This window comes from Erigeron canadensis, chromosome 1, assembly GCF_010389155.1.
Source record: "Erigeron canadensis isolate Cc75 chromosome 1, C_canadensis_v1, whole genome shotgun sequence".
Classification (NCBI taxonomy): domain Eukaryota; kingdom Viridiplantae; phylum Streptophyta; class Magnoliopsida; order Asterales; family Asteraceae; genus Erigeron; species Erigeron canadensis.
This window is the reverse complement of record NC_057761.1, coordinates 28,463,585-28,478,642: the sequence shown is the minus strand read 5'-3', so window position 1 is coordinate 28,478,642 and position 15,058 is coordinate 28,463,585. Positions and strand designations below refer to the sequence as shown.

General features: G+C 34.9%; 1 protein-coding gene across 2 annotated transcripts; it reads left to right on the top strand.

Moving 5' to 3' along the window:
• Positions 1 to 7,879: 7,879 nt before the first annotated feature.
• Positions 7,880 to 12,897, top strand: LOC122580958 (autophagy-related protein 27). Of its 2 annotated transcripts, none has more exons than XM_043753108.1 (11): positions 7,880 to 8,188; positions 9,674 to 9,716; positions 9,998 to 10,051; positions 10,529 to 10,592; positions 10,855 to 10,914; positions 11,029 to 11,135; positions 11,221 to 11,259; positions 11,385 to 11,473; positions 11,545 to 11,623; positions 11,705 to 11,752; positions 12,464 to 12,897. In XM_043753108.1, the coding sequence occupies exons 1-11, from the start codon at positions 8,016 to 8,018 to the stop codon at positions 12,542 to 12,544; spliced, it is 837 nt and encodes a 278-aa protein (XP_043609043.1). In that variant the 5' UTR covers positions 7,880 to 8,015; the 3' UTR covers positions 12,545 to 12,897. The 2 variants fall into 2 exon arrangements, with proteins under 2 accessions (XP_043609043.1, XP_043609050.1); XM_043753115.1 differs by lacking the exon at positions 7,880 to 8,188 and adding an exon at positions 10,182 to 10,250 and having other exon boundaries at positions 9,674 to 9,731.
• The last annotated feature ends 2,161 nt before the right edge of the window (positions 12,898 to 15,058 follow it).

Here is a 15,058-nt window from a genome sequence, read left to right as displayed (position 1 = left end):
AATTGTCAGGATTTATGTAATCGCTTTCGTTTTAAATAAAATAAGTTGTTTAATTAGTTTTTAATGTTGTTTTGTATGTTTTTTATGTAATCGTTTTCGTTTTATAATGTTTTTAATGTTGTTTTGTTTGAAAATAAGTGACAAAAGGACACCTAATAAGAAAAAACAAACATAAATTTCATATTGATAGTTGCATAAAAAACATATTAAAACAACATCATCTTACATTATAACGCCTAGGAATTCAGGAAATAAACGGATTAAAACAACACACAAAAACAACACACAATAACGGAAATAGATAAGCGACAACATTATTGTCATATTCAAAGTTCAGGGCATGCCTTCCTGTTATGGCCCAATCCGCCGCAAACGCCACATCTAGCTTGTTGTCTTGAGGTTGAAGATCTGCTGGTAGAACTCTCATCCATCTCGTTCCGGTACCGTCTGGTGCGTCTCCTACCTCTTTGCGTGACCAGTTTTTTGGGGTCTCCTTGGATCTGCCAATCTGTTTGTGCCCAGTAATTCACGTCTCGAAGGGGAGCAAGTGCAACATTATACTGATTTATCCACGTTCTAGTTGTGTACCTCTTACTAGGAAGATTAGCAGCTCTCTCTTGTCTATATCCGCAAACAGCAATGGCATGAGAACATGGAAACCTTTGATGCTGCCAAGCTCCACAAGAGCATTTTTTCTTATTCTCTGCCATGACAACATTGCATGTATACTCGCCTTGTGCATTTCTTTGGTTTGTTATGACCGTGTAATTTCTTGTTCGGTCATCATACACTTTCACCCTATGGCTTGTTGAGGCTCTTTCACGCATCCGATAAACCTCCCACATTTTGCGAGCTAGTGGTGGGTTCCAACTACTAGCCTTCAGGTATTGGCTGACAAAATGGTCTCTTGTCCAAGTAAAAGTGGTCTCAATTAAAGCTCTAATAGGTAGCATTCGAGCCTTACCAAGGATATTGTTTTCGCACTCGATAATGTTTGTCGTTAAGTTACCCCAACGACGAATCCCCGAGTCGTGCCTTAGAGTCCACTTATCCAAACCAATGTTTCTCAAATATGGCCAAACAACATCATTTTCACCTTTGACTTGATTCACCGCCTAAGTATACTTGGATGATTGGGATGTGGAACCGATAACCCAAGCCAGATTTTTGATTCTCCTGTTCTTAAAGTACAAGTTCACATTGCTACAAACATGCCTCAAACAATACCGATGATGCCACCCGTCAATTTGGTTTACTGCATTAAGTATGCCTTGGTGACGGTCTGAAATGATACACAAGTCACCCTACCGCTACGATCAGACATGCTATTCAAAGGGATTTAGAAACCATCCCCAACTTTCATTAGACTTTTCATCAACCAAGGCAAAAGCGATCGACAATAGTTGTCTGTTGGCGTTCTTCGTCACTACAGTTAGAACTTACCCTTGTAGCTGCCTTTCAAATGAGTGTCAATGACAAAGATCACTGGAATACAACGTTGGAATGCCCTAATTGCCGGTCCAAATGCCGAAAATACAAACTTGAATGTATGTATATGGCTTGAACTGGTTGGAGAATGGAGCCATTCCACAATAGTGACTGGGTTAGCACGTTGTAATTCAGCAACATACTTGGGCAATGCATCAAAGTTACTCGGCCAAGTTCCATACAACCTTTCAATTGCTATCCTTCTTACATTCCACGCCTTGGCGTAACCCACATCGACATTGAAAGTTGTTTTTCCTGGATGTGTCTGACTTTATAAGTTAAATCCTCCCGCACATGTGACAAAATTTCAAAGCAATCATACTTGTTGTCATACATCGGTTGTTGTTAGATATCACTTCTCCATAGCAATTGTGACTCTCCACCCACTTTGTGATCTGAAACAATCATAATCTGTTTCTGCTAGATCCAACTACACGGGACCCGGTACATAACACCACTATAATTCTTCCCCCTAGTCATGCACTGTGCTTTCCAAAATGTTGGTCTCGTATCCATAACAATAAGTTCTCTGTTTTCTTTTATGTTCCAAAGCCTAACAGCGTATACAAGTTCCGCCTTGCTTTGAAAAAACATTTCTTTTTCTATCACATTTCTTTTTTTCGACCAAAATACCACATCTTCTTGAACTTCATTGAATGGCATTAGACGATCTTCATTATCATCGACAAGATTAAGATGTTGTTCATGCTCCAAAGGACCTTGTGCATGAGCCCCTTCTTCTTCGTAATCTCCAGATACATCCCCATCAACGCTATATCCGTCGATGGTATCATCCCTTGTATAAGGTGCCTCGTCACTTGATCCATCACCCATTGGGTCAATTTCATTATCTTGAACATGTTCATCGTATTCATTGTCACCGTCTTCATCATCGTCATTGTCTTCATCATTGTCATTGTCTTCATCATCTTCGTTATCTTCATCATCTTTCGTTATCTTGTGGCTGGTTACTCCCTTGAAAAAAACATTGGCTTTGAGTCAAGCTTCACCCAGATGATAAATCATTGCCAAAGTATTATTATCCGTAATTAAACTTCTAAAAGGAACACCCTTAAATTCATACCATAAATATAATTGCAGTTTGAACTCTTGTTTTGAAACACCAAAACAACTGTAAGTAATATCACAAATTTCAGAATAAGTCATTACGTGAAAAACAGGAAAACTTCTTCTTTTTGATAGATCTACATTTTGAAGGATCCCATTTACGAATGATACACAATCATCCCATATTAACTGAACTACAATTGGGTTGAATGATGAAGATGCCATTTTTTGTTTGAAAATATAACTATGAAAGTGTTTAAAATGTTATCTGAAAATATTTTTTTGAAATACTGATAATGCTACAAGATACATCACATACTATATATAGATAAATATTGAATTATGTTTACATGATGAATTAGGGTTTCACCAAGTAGCGACATGTGTTAGGGTTTCTCCGAAACCGGTATTACAATTACCGGTTCCAGGCTTGATAAGCTTAATACTGTTTAAGTCAAGATTTGCTGTCACATCACTGTACGAAGTCCAACCGGTAATGCAATTACCGGCTTCAAGTGTCCTTTTTCTGAAGCCGGTAATGCAAATACCGGTTTCGAGCCAAATATTTGAAACCGATATTTCTAATACCGGTTTACCCGTTTCTATAATTTTTTTTTTCGAAAACTTGTTTGACAAAACACACTTGAAATATGATTGTTTCAAAAAACTTTAGGAGTTTAGTCTTGTGTTACCCAAAAACTTAAGGTTCCTGAGCGTGTGAGTTGTTGGTAATTTCCTTACGATAATAAGTCGAAATTTATTTTATGTCACAAAGTATTTAGTGTGTGATTTTGTTTAAGTTAAGAGCTCCTAATTGTTATGGTGATTTATGATTCAAGAGGATGGATTTGTAACGAGTAAAAGGTGTTGTGGGGTTGTCAACTAGGGATGATAAAGGTTTGACTGAGATGAGAGTCGAATGGTATGAATATATCTTTTGATGTTTCTTAAAGTCCTCTCTTTATACTTTTCTAGTTTTCTGAACCGACTCACTCATACAACGCATTGGTGGAGTAGATGTTTAATGCACAACCTTAAGACTAAATGGTATGAGGCCTTTCCATGGAGGGGGGTCTTTGGCCACATGACTCCATGTCATAATGGTGGGCTTTCTTAAAAAATAGAGATGTGAGGCATCTTGGGTTATTGGGGGTCTTTGGCCATGTGTCATGAAGTAATGATTAGTTAATTATTATTACTATTATTATTATTATTATTATTATTATCATCATCATTATTATTATTATTATATCAAAATTTTATAAACTACATATTACCAAAAACGTTGAAAAAAAATTTCATACATATAAAATACAAATTAAGTTCCATTACATAAATATAAAAGACTAATCCTCATCATCGCAAACGTATTCATTAAGGTCGGGCACAGGTTCATCTTGTCGCAAACGGGTCGTCCATACTTGATCCACTAAATCCACCATGAGCATGTTGTGGGTTTCTCTACTTTTGATAGCATGCAAGTTCTCGATCCGTTGCTCCATGGGTGTTTCTTGTGTCCAGTACTCCGGGTCCAAAGACGGGTCTTCCGGGTCGTAGTCTTAACAGAAAGCTTTGTCCTCGTCCTGTAAAATCATGTTATGTAGGATGATACAAGCGTAGATCACGGATTGCATATTTTCTTTGTCCCAATACCGTTCAGGATTACTAATAACCTTCCACCTCTTCTTGAGTACACCAAACGTTCTTTCAATATCCTTTCTTGCTGATTCCTGTTTCTTCTTAAACAACTTTCTTTTGTTGTCAATTGGGTCAGTAAGAGTCTTGATGAAAATTGCATACTCCGGGTAAATGCCATCTCCCAAATAGTATCCGGTCTTGTAAAAGTTGTCATTTGCATAAAAAGAAGCTACAAAATAATAATAAATGAACCAATTATAGATAGTACACTTAATATAATCAAAAGAACGAATTTACATATTGTACTTTAAAACTAACCTGTAGGAGCCAAACCGGATATAAGCTCCTCAAGAACAGGCGAGGCTTCAAAAACATTAATGTCGTTGTTGGACCCCTGCATCCCAAAGTACGCATTCCAAATCCACAAATCATAAGACGCAACTGCCTGAAGCATCAACGACAGTTTCCCGATATCACCTCGAGTATGAGTGTCACGCCATGCGTTAGGACACATATCCCATGTCCAATGCATACAATCAATGCTCCTAATCATTCCCGGGAAACCATGACGTTGTTCATGGACCTCGTACATCCGTTGGAGATCACTCCAAGTCGGTCTACGTAAGTAAGTACTACCATATAGTTCCCTTATGCCTATTTATATACAATTACAACTACGTTATAATCTGTAAACTATATATAAAATTAAACTATCTAAACTATAATAAAAGTATAACTACGTTATAAAAAATATATAAATTATATATAAACTATATATATACTATATATAAAATTAAACCAGCTAAAATTATAAAACGTTATGAGTAACAAATTTGTACCATTACAAAAGTGTTCTAGTGTGTCACGTGAGGTCCTTTCTGATATGCCAAAGTTTTCGTCAGATGCGTCAACACTAGTGCCATAAGCCAATTGACGGAGCGCCGATGTACACTTTAACTTGGTTGAGAAACCAAGCTTCCCCGACCCATCATATCTTTGTTGGAAAAATGGATACTCGGTTGCTAAATCATCACATATCTGAGGAAATAACCGCTTACTCATACGATAATGCCTCCTAAACATCTTTGCATTGTAAATCGGTTCGTCAACAAAATAGTTACGCATGAGTCGAGCTTCGTCTTCTTGACGCCTACGCACAATAGTAACCCGTCTCTTAAACCGCGGTCTTACAACTTCATCTTCTTCATCGTCATCATCATCGCCGCGAACCGCGTCCAACATAGTATTCACGGCCAACATGGCCGCCTTTGATATGGCCGAGTCTAGCTCGGATGAACCGCTCGAACTATCGGATGAGCCATCGGTCGAACTCTCGCTTGACGACAATGGATTGTTGAGATCCATGGAAATCTAAAGAATAATATGTGTTTTTTTTAATGAGATATGGCTTAGAGTGTGGAAGAAAATGGTGGGTTTATATAGGAAAAAAGAGGATTAATGGTTAAAAAAAAAAAAAAGAAGGAAAAAGTTAGTCAAAGGAGCCGTTGGTTGCATGGGGAAGAGGAAGGCTCAAAAAACAATTGCAAATAGTAGGCGTTTGTTTTGGTCCGGTCATCCCCTTTTGACTAGCTGGAACGCGATCTCGGGGCCATGTGGAAGGCGTTCGGGCCGCGTTTTGGGTGGGGAACGCGTGGGGAGAAGCCTCACACCACTCAGTCTAATGTTAAAGTCCTAACCCTTACACGTTTCGTGGAGTCTTTTATTATCGATTTTTCTGCTTGATATTTGATGTTTCTTAATCCAACTTTTATAAATGATATTGTAATAAAACATTATATAGTATTTTAGGATCCATTCCCTTTTTATGAGTTAATACTAGAAAAAGTTACCTGCGCGTTACAACGATGATGGAGGTGATGCCCGAAATTTTTTTCAATTGGGGCAAAAGTAAAAAATCCGTGAAATATAAATATAAAATTGGTCAAAATGTTAAAAAACTACAAGCAATTTTTTAGAATCGATGAAAACTTTGAAAATACATGACAAAATCTAAATCTTGAGGGGGGCATTTGCCCCCCATGTGGTACCGCCCCTGATGGCAGTGGTGGCGATGGCGGTGATGGGGTAATCTACCTGACGGACTCCGTCCTTGAATTTAAAAATTTGTCGAAAGTATATCTAATGATCTCTCTAATGCAAAAGCATGAAATTTTAAGAACACCCATATAATTTTTATAATTTATCGATGTACGGATTTTGAGATACAAGATTTTGAATGAATTAGAGAAATAAAATGATTTATGGAGGAGAGAGAAAGAAAATGAGTGGTTGATATTTGAGTAGAGAGAAAATGTATTATAGTTATTTTAGGTAAATATATAATATATAGATTGGACATTTTGGGAAAGTAAATGTTGAAACTTAAAATGTTAGACATGGGATATTTGCTTCATAATACGAGACAAAGTACCTGTGAGTTGCGGCGGTGAGATGGTGGCGATGATAGGTCATAGAGTATGATAGGTCATAGGAGGTGATAAGTCATAAACTGTGATAGCCAAATGCCTTGAACGTGCGTGGTCCGTCCTTGGATTTAAAAATCTGTCGAAAGTATATTAAATGACATCTCTAATGAAAGAATATGAAATTTAAGAATACCCATATAATTTTTATAATTTATCGATGCACGGTTTTTGAAATAAAAGATTTTAAATTAATTAGAGGAATAAAATAATTTATGGAAGAGAGAGAAAAATAAGTGGTTGAGATTTGAGGTCAGAGAAAAAAAATGAGTAGTTGAGATTTCTTATAAGGTATTATGAATAAGTAATAGGGGTATTTTGGGGTTTTCACTTACTTAAAGTTGAAAAAACGGAGAGAACAAATGCTTTATAATGTAGTAAAGATAGTATTTAATTCTATCTTAGAAAACATTTTGCTCTTTTTTCAAATCTCAATTAAGTAATTGAACTACCTAAATTACTTTTTTTCTTTATTAACTAATTTAAACATCTCTACCGAATTTATCGTTTTTTAAATCTCAATTAAATCTCCACCATTTATTTTTCTCTTTCTCCTTAAATCTCAACCACTCATTTTTTCCTCTCATCCATAAATCATTTTATTCCTCTAATTCATTCAAAATCTTTTATCTCAAAAATCGTATACCGATAAATTATAAAAAAATGTATGGGTGCTTAAAATTTCATGCTTTTTTATTAGAGATGTCATTCGATATACTTTCAACGAATTTTTAAATCCGAGAGCGGAGCACGTACGATTAAGACATTTGGCTATTATATTTTATAACTTGACCTATCACCTCCACCATCTCACCACCACAACACGCAAACACTATCTCTCGTAGATTTAGATATATGCCATTATATTCGATGAACATATCCCAACGTACCAGTTTTGAAATTTGCACTAATTAAAATTAGTATATTTCGTAAGTGAACCGATTCGAAACCTATAGGGTTTGGTTCTTATCGGTTCGGGTTCTTCCAACCTGGTCAAACCCGAATCTTGTTTGGTTGACGAGAACCGGTTCGGGGCCGGTTCCACCAAAAACCAACACAATTGTTGTAAATCTACAAAAAGAAATCTGGTACTAACAAACTTCTCTTTATGTGAGTAATGCGACTATCACAGTATAAATTTATAAACCCAACTAAAAAGATCTAGTTGGGCTTGAACATTGGGCTCATCTGCATAGATAGATTCATACCGATTGAAACACAGCTGCAACCATACACACACTGAAACATAGATTGATACATACATCACGAGAGGAAGTAGCCCTAATTCATGATCTCCTCCAAATTACAACTCAAATTGAATTAAAATCATCAATTGAAATGCAATTACACAATTTTTTTCATATAATTATATGGATTGTATACACACTGAACGCAAGTCATTACGTAAGTGCGATATGTGAATACAGCATAACAAAAGCGAACAAAGTTTATAGTTACAGCTTAGCTTCTGCTACGGATTCTTTTCCTCATGGAGTCGTCAGTGAAGACGGGTAATCTTTTTATATTTAATTATTTTTTATTATAATTCATTATATTAGATTATATTTGATTTAAATAAGTTATAGACATTGCCAATATGTGTAATTTATGGGGTTCGAGTCCCACTTATCACATTTATGGGGTGGATTAATAGTGGTTTTTCGAGAGTCCTGGTTTTTAGGCATATGTGTAATTTAGGAGTAGGAGTGGAATAGAATGCCGTTCAAAAAAAAAACCCATTAACATAGGAAATAACAAGTTCCTTTCGATCAAATCCCGTAGTATTTGTGAGTTTTTAACCATACGGTCCCTATTTCCCTAACATTTCTAAATCCAAGTCTCATATTAACATAAATTTTAAAGTATAATATAATAGTAGGCATTAGTAACTGAAGATCAAATGCTTCAGCTTTCTACTAAACATAACGAGCTTCAAAAGCTCGAAAAGCTCGATAACCACCCAAGCCAACCCATTAAAAGCTTGAGTTCGACTCGTGAAGTATTTCAAACTTGAATGTAGGGCCTGTGCTCGGGATTGAGCTTGATAATAGCTCGAATGGACCAAGTTAACCCTGTCCCTATTGATGACAATGTCATTAGCATGGTTGCAAATATCGGCCGATATATCGGTGATATATCGGATATCGGCCTTCAACTGATACGATATATGGGTTATCGGCTGAACTTATCGTTTCGGTCAAGTGTCGGTCAATATCGGTCAAAAAAGTTGACTTTTTTTTTCTTTTTATAAACCAAAAATAGGGTTTCTGACTTTAAGTTTAAAAGGTATGTAAAATTTGCTTCATAACATAGCAATTATGATTAAAGGTATGTAAAGTTATGTCAAATTGTATATATTGTTAGTATATATATATATATATATATATATTTAGATGAATTCCTTTACAATTTAGGGTATCCGATATATCCCCGACATATCCGATATATCGCATATCGGGGGTCGGCCGATACGATACCGAAACCGATATTTACAACCTTGGTCATTAGTGTATTCTTGTTAAACTGTAGTCAGCCTTATAATGTTGTTAATATATTCGGTAGATGGATTTGTAGTATGACCGAAATACAAGAAAATGGGATCAACGAACACCAGCGGGCTTTTAGGTTAGCTGTATCGATATAGTCCACTAACTGAAGGTTGTGGGTTCATGTCCCAGTAGGGTCAAACGGGTGAGTAAAGTCTTATTATGGACTACATTGGGGTGATTTAACCACTTTTCTTGAATAAAAATGCCGTCCAAGCTTTTTAAGTTGTAAATTTTTCTTATATGAGCCTTTCAGCTATCATATTTGAATAAAATGTTTAGAATTTCATGGTACCTTTTTTTGTGGGGTTGGGTCACGGTTGTCAAAATTGATTGATTTAAATTTAAACTTATAAGAATGAAATAGAGGTACTGATAAATGCTTACAAGATGAAACAATGATATGGATGTTTTGCACATGGCTAACCATCTTTAACTAATTTGAATCAGATTTTACAAGGTGTCGTCTAATGGGACAGTGGTTTGGTTTCAGGTTGTCCCTTAACAGGTTCTATTTTATTTTCCAATGAACTTCTGCTTTTATTTTAAGCGTTATCACACATTACAAGATTACGCTATTTCAGAATATGCAATTTAGTGCTTCGGTTTTATTTTATTGGTAGTGTTTATTTAACATGACTTTTGTGCATCATTTTCTTTTAAAATCATACAGAGATAGATATTGTCGATTCTTTCTTTCATTGCCATGAGCCCATGATCCATGTCGATCAATGCTGACTTCTTGTCTCTGTTTTGTTTTTTAATTGCGGGCAGCTTTGTGATGGATTGATTTTCAACCATGACCCACCAAGATGTTTTGATTGCTTGGTGAGTTTCATTCAAGCTACTGTGGTTAATTGTGATATCATTATGTTTATAAGGAGCTGTGGTTATTTGGATCAAACATTTTAGTACCCAATAAGCACTTTTTTCTGCCCTATAAATCATGGTGAAACAGGATTCGTTTCAGGAGAATTCATTTCCACATCACTTGAGATGGATATATACATGACACCTAATGAAGGAAGTAAGATCTTTCAAATTCAACTTAGATTCTTAGTTTTTTAATAGAGGAAGACACATTTTACTTCTAGTGTTTTGTTATGCCTAATCTCTAGAGGACTGGTTATGAGGAGATATTAAATCATGAAATCTTGTAGTGCAATAGCAATAAAGAATAATACAAGCACTTTTTTGAACTGACCCTTTGTGACTTAAGACATCCCCGAAAGAATATGTATAGTAACTTCACATCTCAAGGGTTGTAAAGGTTTCACGATGATTCTTTGAATTTCATTTTTACAGGATTGTGGGGGATCATCTCGATGTGGGATGGGTTGCAGTGCACTTATGTCCAATAAGACATTAGGTATAGTCTAAAGTAAATGTTTATGTGCACAATTTTTTCTGCTATGTATAATTTTATAATTAAAGCTTCAAGTTCAAATATTTGGGGAACTAGAAACTTAAGCATAATTCTGTACTTGTTAGAACAGAGGGAAGAGATATATCCTTGTATTGATTTTTTTTCTTTTTTTAATTCAATGGAGAAGCCCCTTAATGTGTATACTTTAGTCAAGAAAAGGCGAATAGCCTCTAATATCTCATGAAGTTTTATGGAACATATGCAGGGGGGTATCCTGTATGTACAACTATTGGGCGCACCCAAAGCATCAGCACAAATCTCATTGGTAATTCCCTTCAGCAAATAGCTTGTTATTGATACGATAATAGCTTTTATTTATACTTTTCTTTTCCTTCTGACATTTGTATTTACTCTTTTTTTTGGGCAATAAACATGGTAGATAAAGAGTCTCCAGGCATGGGCGTTGTCATTAAAATGTGGCATCAATTGCCAGAAATGAATTGTTCGCTCTCCGTTTCTGTTATCTGTGACTCAAAGCAAGTTCAAGTGAGAAATGTTCCCTTCTCATTTTTATCCATTGCCATATATCTAGAACGATAAAAGAAAATCTTATATTGATTGATTTATGCAGGGACCTAAGACACTCGAGAAGGCCGGGGATTGTAACTTTGTGAGTGTTTTGAAATCCTAAGTTTCAGCCTATATTTGTTTTTATGATGCATTAGCATTACATGGTTTTTTCAAGCATATATCTGGAACTTTTTGCAGCTTGTTACTTAATGACATATTCTGCAGGCTACTCAAATAACACATCCAGCTGGCTGTGCCAATGTGGCAGCTACCCAAGGCAATGGAGTGGGCTGGTTTAGCACCCTCTTAATCATGTATGATCAGATTGCAAATGATACAACGGAGACATGTATTATCCTTTTCTGATTATTTTTTTTGTCTTCAGATGTTTGTGTCTCTTTGGAGGTTACCTAGTAGCTGGAGCTGCTTATCGCTTCTTCTACCTTGGCATCCGTGGTATAGATGTATGTTTTTGAACCTTGCCATGAAACATTGAATCTTTTAGTTGGGACTACCTTGTGCTCACTTTCTGTTTATGTTTTCAGATTATCCCAAACTTGGAACTTTGGGCCAGCTTGCCTCATAGAGTTCGGGTATTGTTTAATTAATCTTTGTCCTTAATTGTACATTGTGTTTGTTTATCTGTTAGATCGATAATTTTGACTCATTTGGGTTTCACTGGATTTTTTTTCATCTCAAACGGACATTTTAAATTCAGAGATTTAGATTACTGCTATGTTTTATTGTAATAAAGTGTTAGTTCATTATCTAAAAATGGACAGGAATGTATTTTTGGGCTAACCCAATCCGACCAGTACTAAAATTTTAACTGCACCCATTACCGAACCCTCCCATCTGGCAATCGCAATACTTCTAGTATTTGTGATAGTCATACCCTTGGACAGAATGAAATTAATATATATGACAAAAATGAAGGTGACCATGGTCCATATATAAGCTTGCATGTAGACTATTCCTCCTAAACTAAATACAACTTTTCCTTTATGGGTTGTCCCAATATGCATGCAACATTAAACTTTTTGACAACTTTTTAATCCTAAATCACATATTTTCTCGGTTTCTCCTGGTAACCTTGAAATCATATTGGTAGTACTGTTATATGGGCTACCAGATTTCTCTTACCTTGTCATGAGGGATATAAGTATATAACGATCATAAGATACTTGAGTAGTAGCTTAAAGTTCAAACTACACATCCATTATGTATTTATAGTTTAACTGTACTAAGCGTTCCTTTTTCCTTTCCAACTCATCAGTAAAAAAATGCAACATTAATCCTTGCAGAACTTATCAATGTCATTGGTTAGAAGATTTAGAGGACCCTCACAAAGTTACAGAAGCTCGTACTCACCTGTTGCCTTTTGACTTTCGAAATATTGTTGGTCCTTCAATTTCTTTCACATGGTTGGAGGAAATTCCTACATTGACAAGAGTTACAGGCAATTTGTATGCTTATTTTTATCCACGAGAGAACATAGTTAAACTGTTGATCTCGAGACATATGCTGAGACGCACTATTGAGGCTCTATTGTATCATAAGTTTTGATTCCATGTCTTGATTCATATTTATCTTTCAGGCTCATGATTATTGTCGTATTGCCAAAACTGTTTATCTGAAGACGTAATTTAGTTTAGGCAAATTCTGTAATAGTGTAAAAGCGAGATTGCTGTTATATTTTTCTTTTTTTATGATAATTATATTGATGATGGTTTTTACCCTTCGGTGACTTATTAGTTGTTCTAATTTGCTTTAATGTACGGCAAATGATCCAGTCTCTATTTTTCCCAAGGAAAAAGAAATTTGATCCCCCTGAAATCCTGAATCTTTTGGTTGGTGAATGACGCAATGGCTATCGTTTGGGAATACTGCACGTTATTCAGGTTTTATTTTCTTCAAGATATTTGAATAATTGATCTTTTGGTTAGAGAAAATATATAGCAAAGTTTAATTTTAGAAGGAACAAGTGTGAACAGGACTACAGACTTGGAAATTGGTTTGATATGCGCCACTCTTTACACCCTTTTCTGTGTTTGGAACCCTCCTAAAGTCTAAACACATAATTTTGAGGGTGTGAGAAGTAACAACACCATCAATATCCAATCGTGCCAAGAGTATATGCATAATAATGGAGGTGAGTGAGAGTCAAAATCCATATTTCAAAATATACAATTTGGGTTATTAGACTATAATATTCAGTCTTATGAAATGCTTATGAAATTCATTTTGTCATTTAGCATATAGGTAATTGTTAGAAATATAAAACTATAAGCAGTAAGCATAATAATGACATTAGGCTTAAAACTAATGTGAATATGTGATACCCATATCATATATGCATATATATACAATTTAAGCATCCATGATTGATGGGGCAATGTCAACTCACGCCCAACCTCTCCATTTGTTAGCACCAAACAAATGAGGTTGACATTTCACCTGAGTATCACCTAATACCCACTTTAACAAACTCAATCTTTCATTTGCATATCTTTCTTCCAACAAAATTATAATAATTATTATATTATAAATTTATGATGTGCCTTGCTAATTCTATTAGCTACAGTTAGTTAATTAAGCGTGCTTGGAAGACGACATCAAATAAACTTGAATCATAATCTATGACGAAGCCATCATATGAAAACGATGGAAAAACTCCAAACCATCCTCCATTTTGCAATCCAAGCATAACCAAAAAGGAGATAGTGAAAATTCAACACAGTTTTATAGTAGTAAAATCTGATGACATGAAGGTATAACAAATATTCTATACTAGAAATTATAACTCCAATGTTGAAAGTTTACATAAATGGGACATGCGAATTGACTATAATACCCTTAATGAATTAAATCACTATAAACCCTTAATATTAAATTACACTATTAGTCAATTATTTTATAAAAGATATCTATTAACCCTTTTAAATCAAATACTTTTACGTTTTACCTACACCAATAGATGCCGCCGCCACTGTTATCGCCAACTCGCCGTCGCATTGTGCGGGTACCATGCTCGTCTACTAAAAACAAGACGCATGGGTTTATACTTTTTTAAGATACTTTACAATATTATTAATTATGAAATCCAAAATAACATAGACTTGTGTCTCATATTTTCAATAGATCACATGATGAATTATCCATTTTCATTCTAGAAAGATAATTTCCCATTTTAAGCCAAATAAAAAGGAGAGAAAATGATTGATCATCTTTCGGACAACCTTAGCTTAAAAGCCAAGCTTCCATGATAGCATCTCATTAACCATCACTTCACCCTCCATCATATAAATATTTTTATATGTTTTACTTTATTTTCCTCCATTTTTTCAACTCTATTTGCCAACAGATATACAACAATAACGATATACAATCCCGTCAAGGGCGGGTATAAAGAGGTGTCATTTTAAGGAAGAAAACTCTTTTTTTTTTTGGTTTTTATTTCTAAATAAATACTAGTAATAATCTTTTGTCAGGTAATTTTTTTAAAAAAAATTACATTACATGTAATATATTTCCAAGGGGTAAGTATTAAAATTTAAGTAGTCCTTTTTCCATTAGTTCTTATGAGTTATGACAGACAAGATGTTATCATCATGAAATAATTATTCAACTAACACATAATTAATTATTAACAACTTTAGTAAAATATGATACTTAAGTTGAAACAATTCAACAGCTAGTGCTTTTTCTGCTTTAGAAAACAAAAGAATGAAAATAATAAGATTTTTGAAGTGATATTAGCTAATCTTAGTTTCAAAGTAAGAAAATAATACTATTAGAGAGGGGAAGTATTTACATTTAGGTCGCCATTCACCATCAATTATCTTTGACGAACAAGCTGTGATCATCAAGATATTGTATTATCCAACTAATATAATTTT

Coding starts and splice junctions, on each gene's coding strand:
- LOC122580958 (XM_043753108.1), top strand. CDS start 8,016: ATGCAATTACACAATTTTTTTCATATAATTATATGGATTGTATACACA. Junction 10,052..10,528: donor CAAGATGTTTTGATTGCTTG/GTGAGTTTCATT, acceptor TCATTTTTACAG/GATTGTGGGGGATCATCTCG. Junction 11,136..11,220: donor GTGACTCAAAGCAAGTTCAA/GTGAGAAATGTT, acceptor TGATTTATGCAG/GGACCTAAGACACTCGAGAA.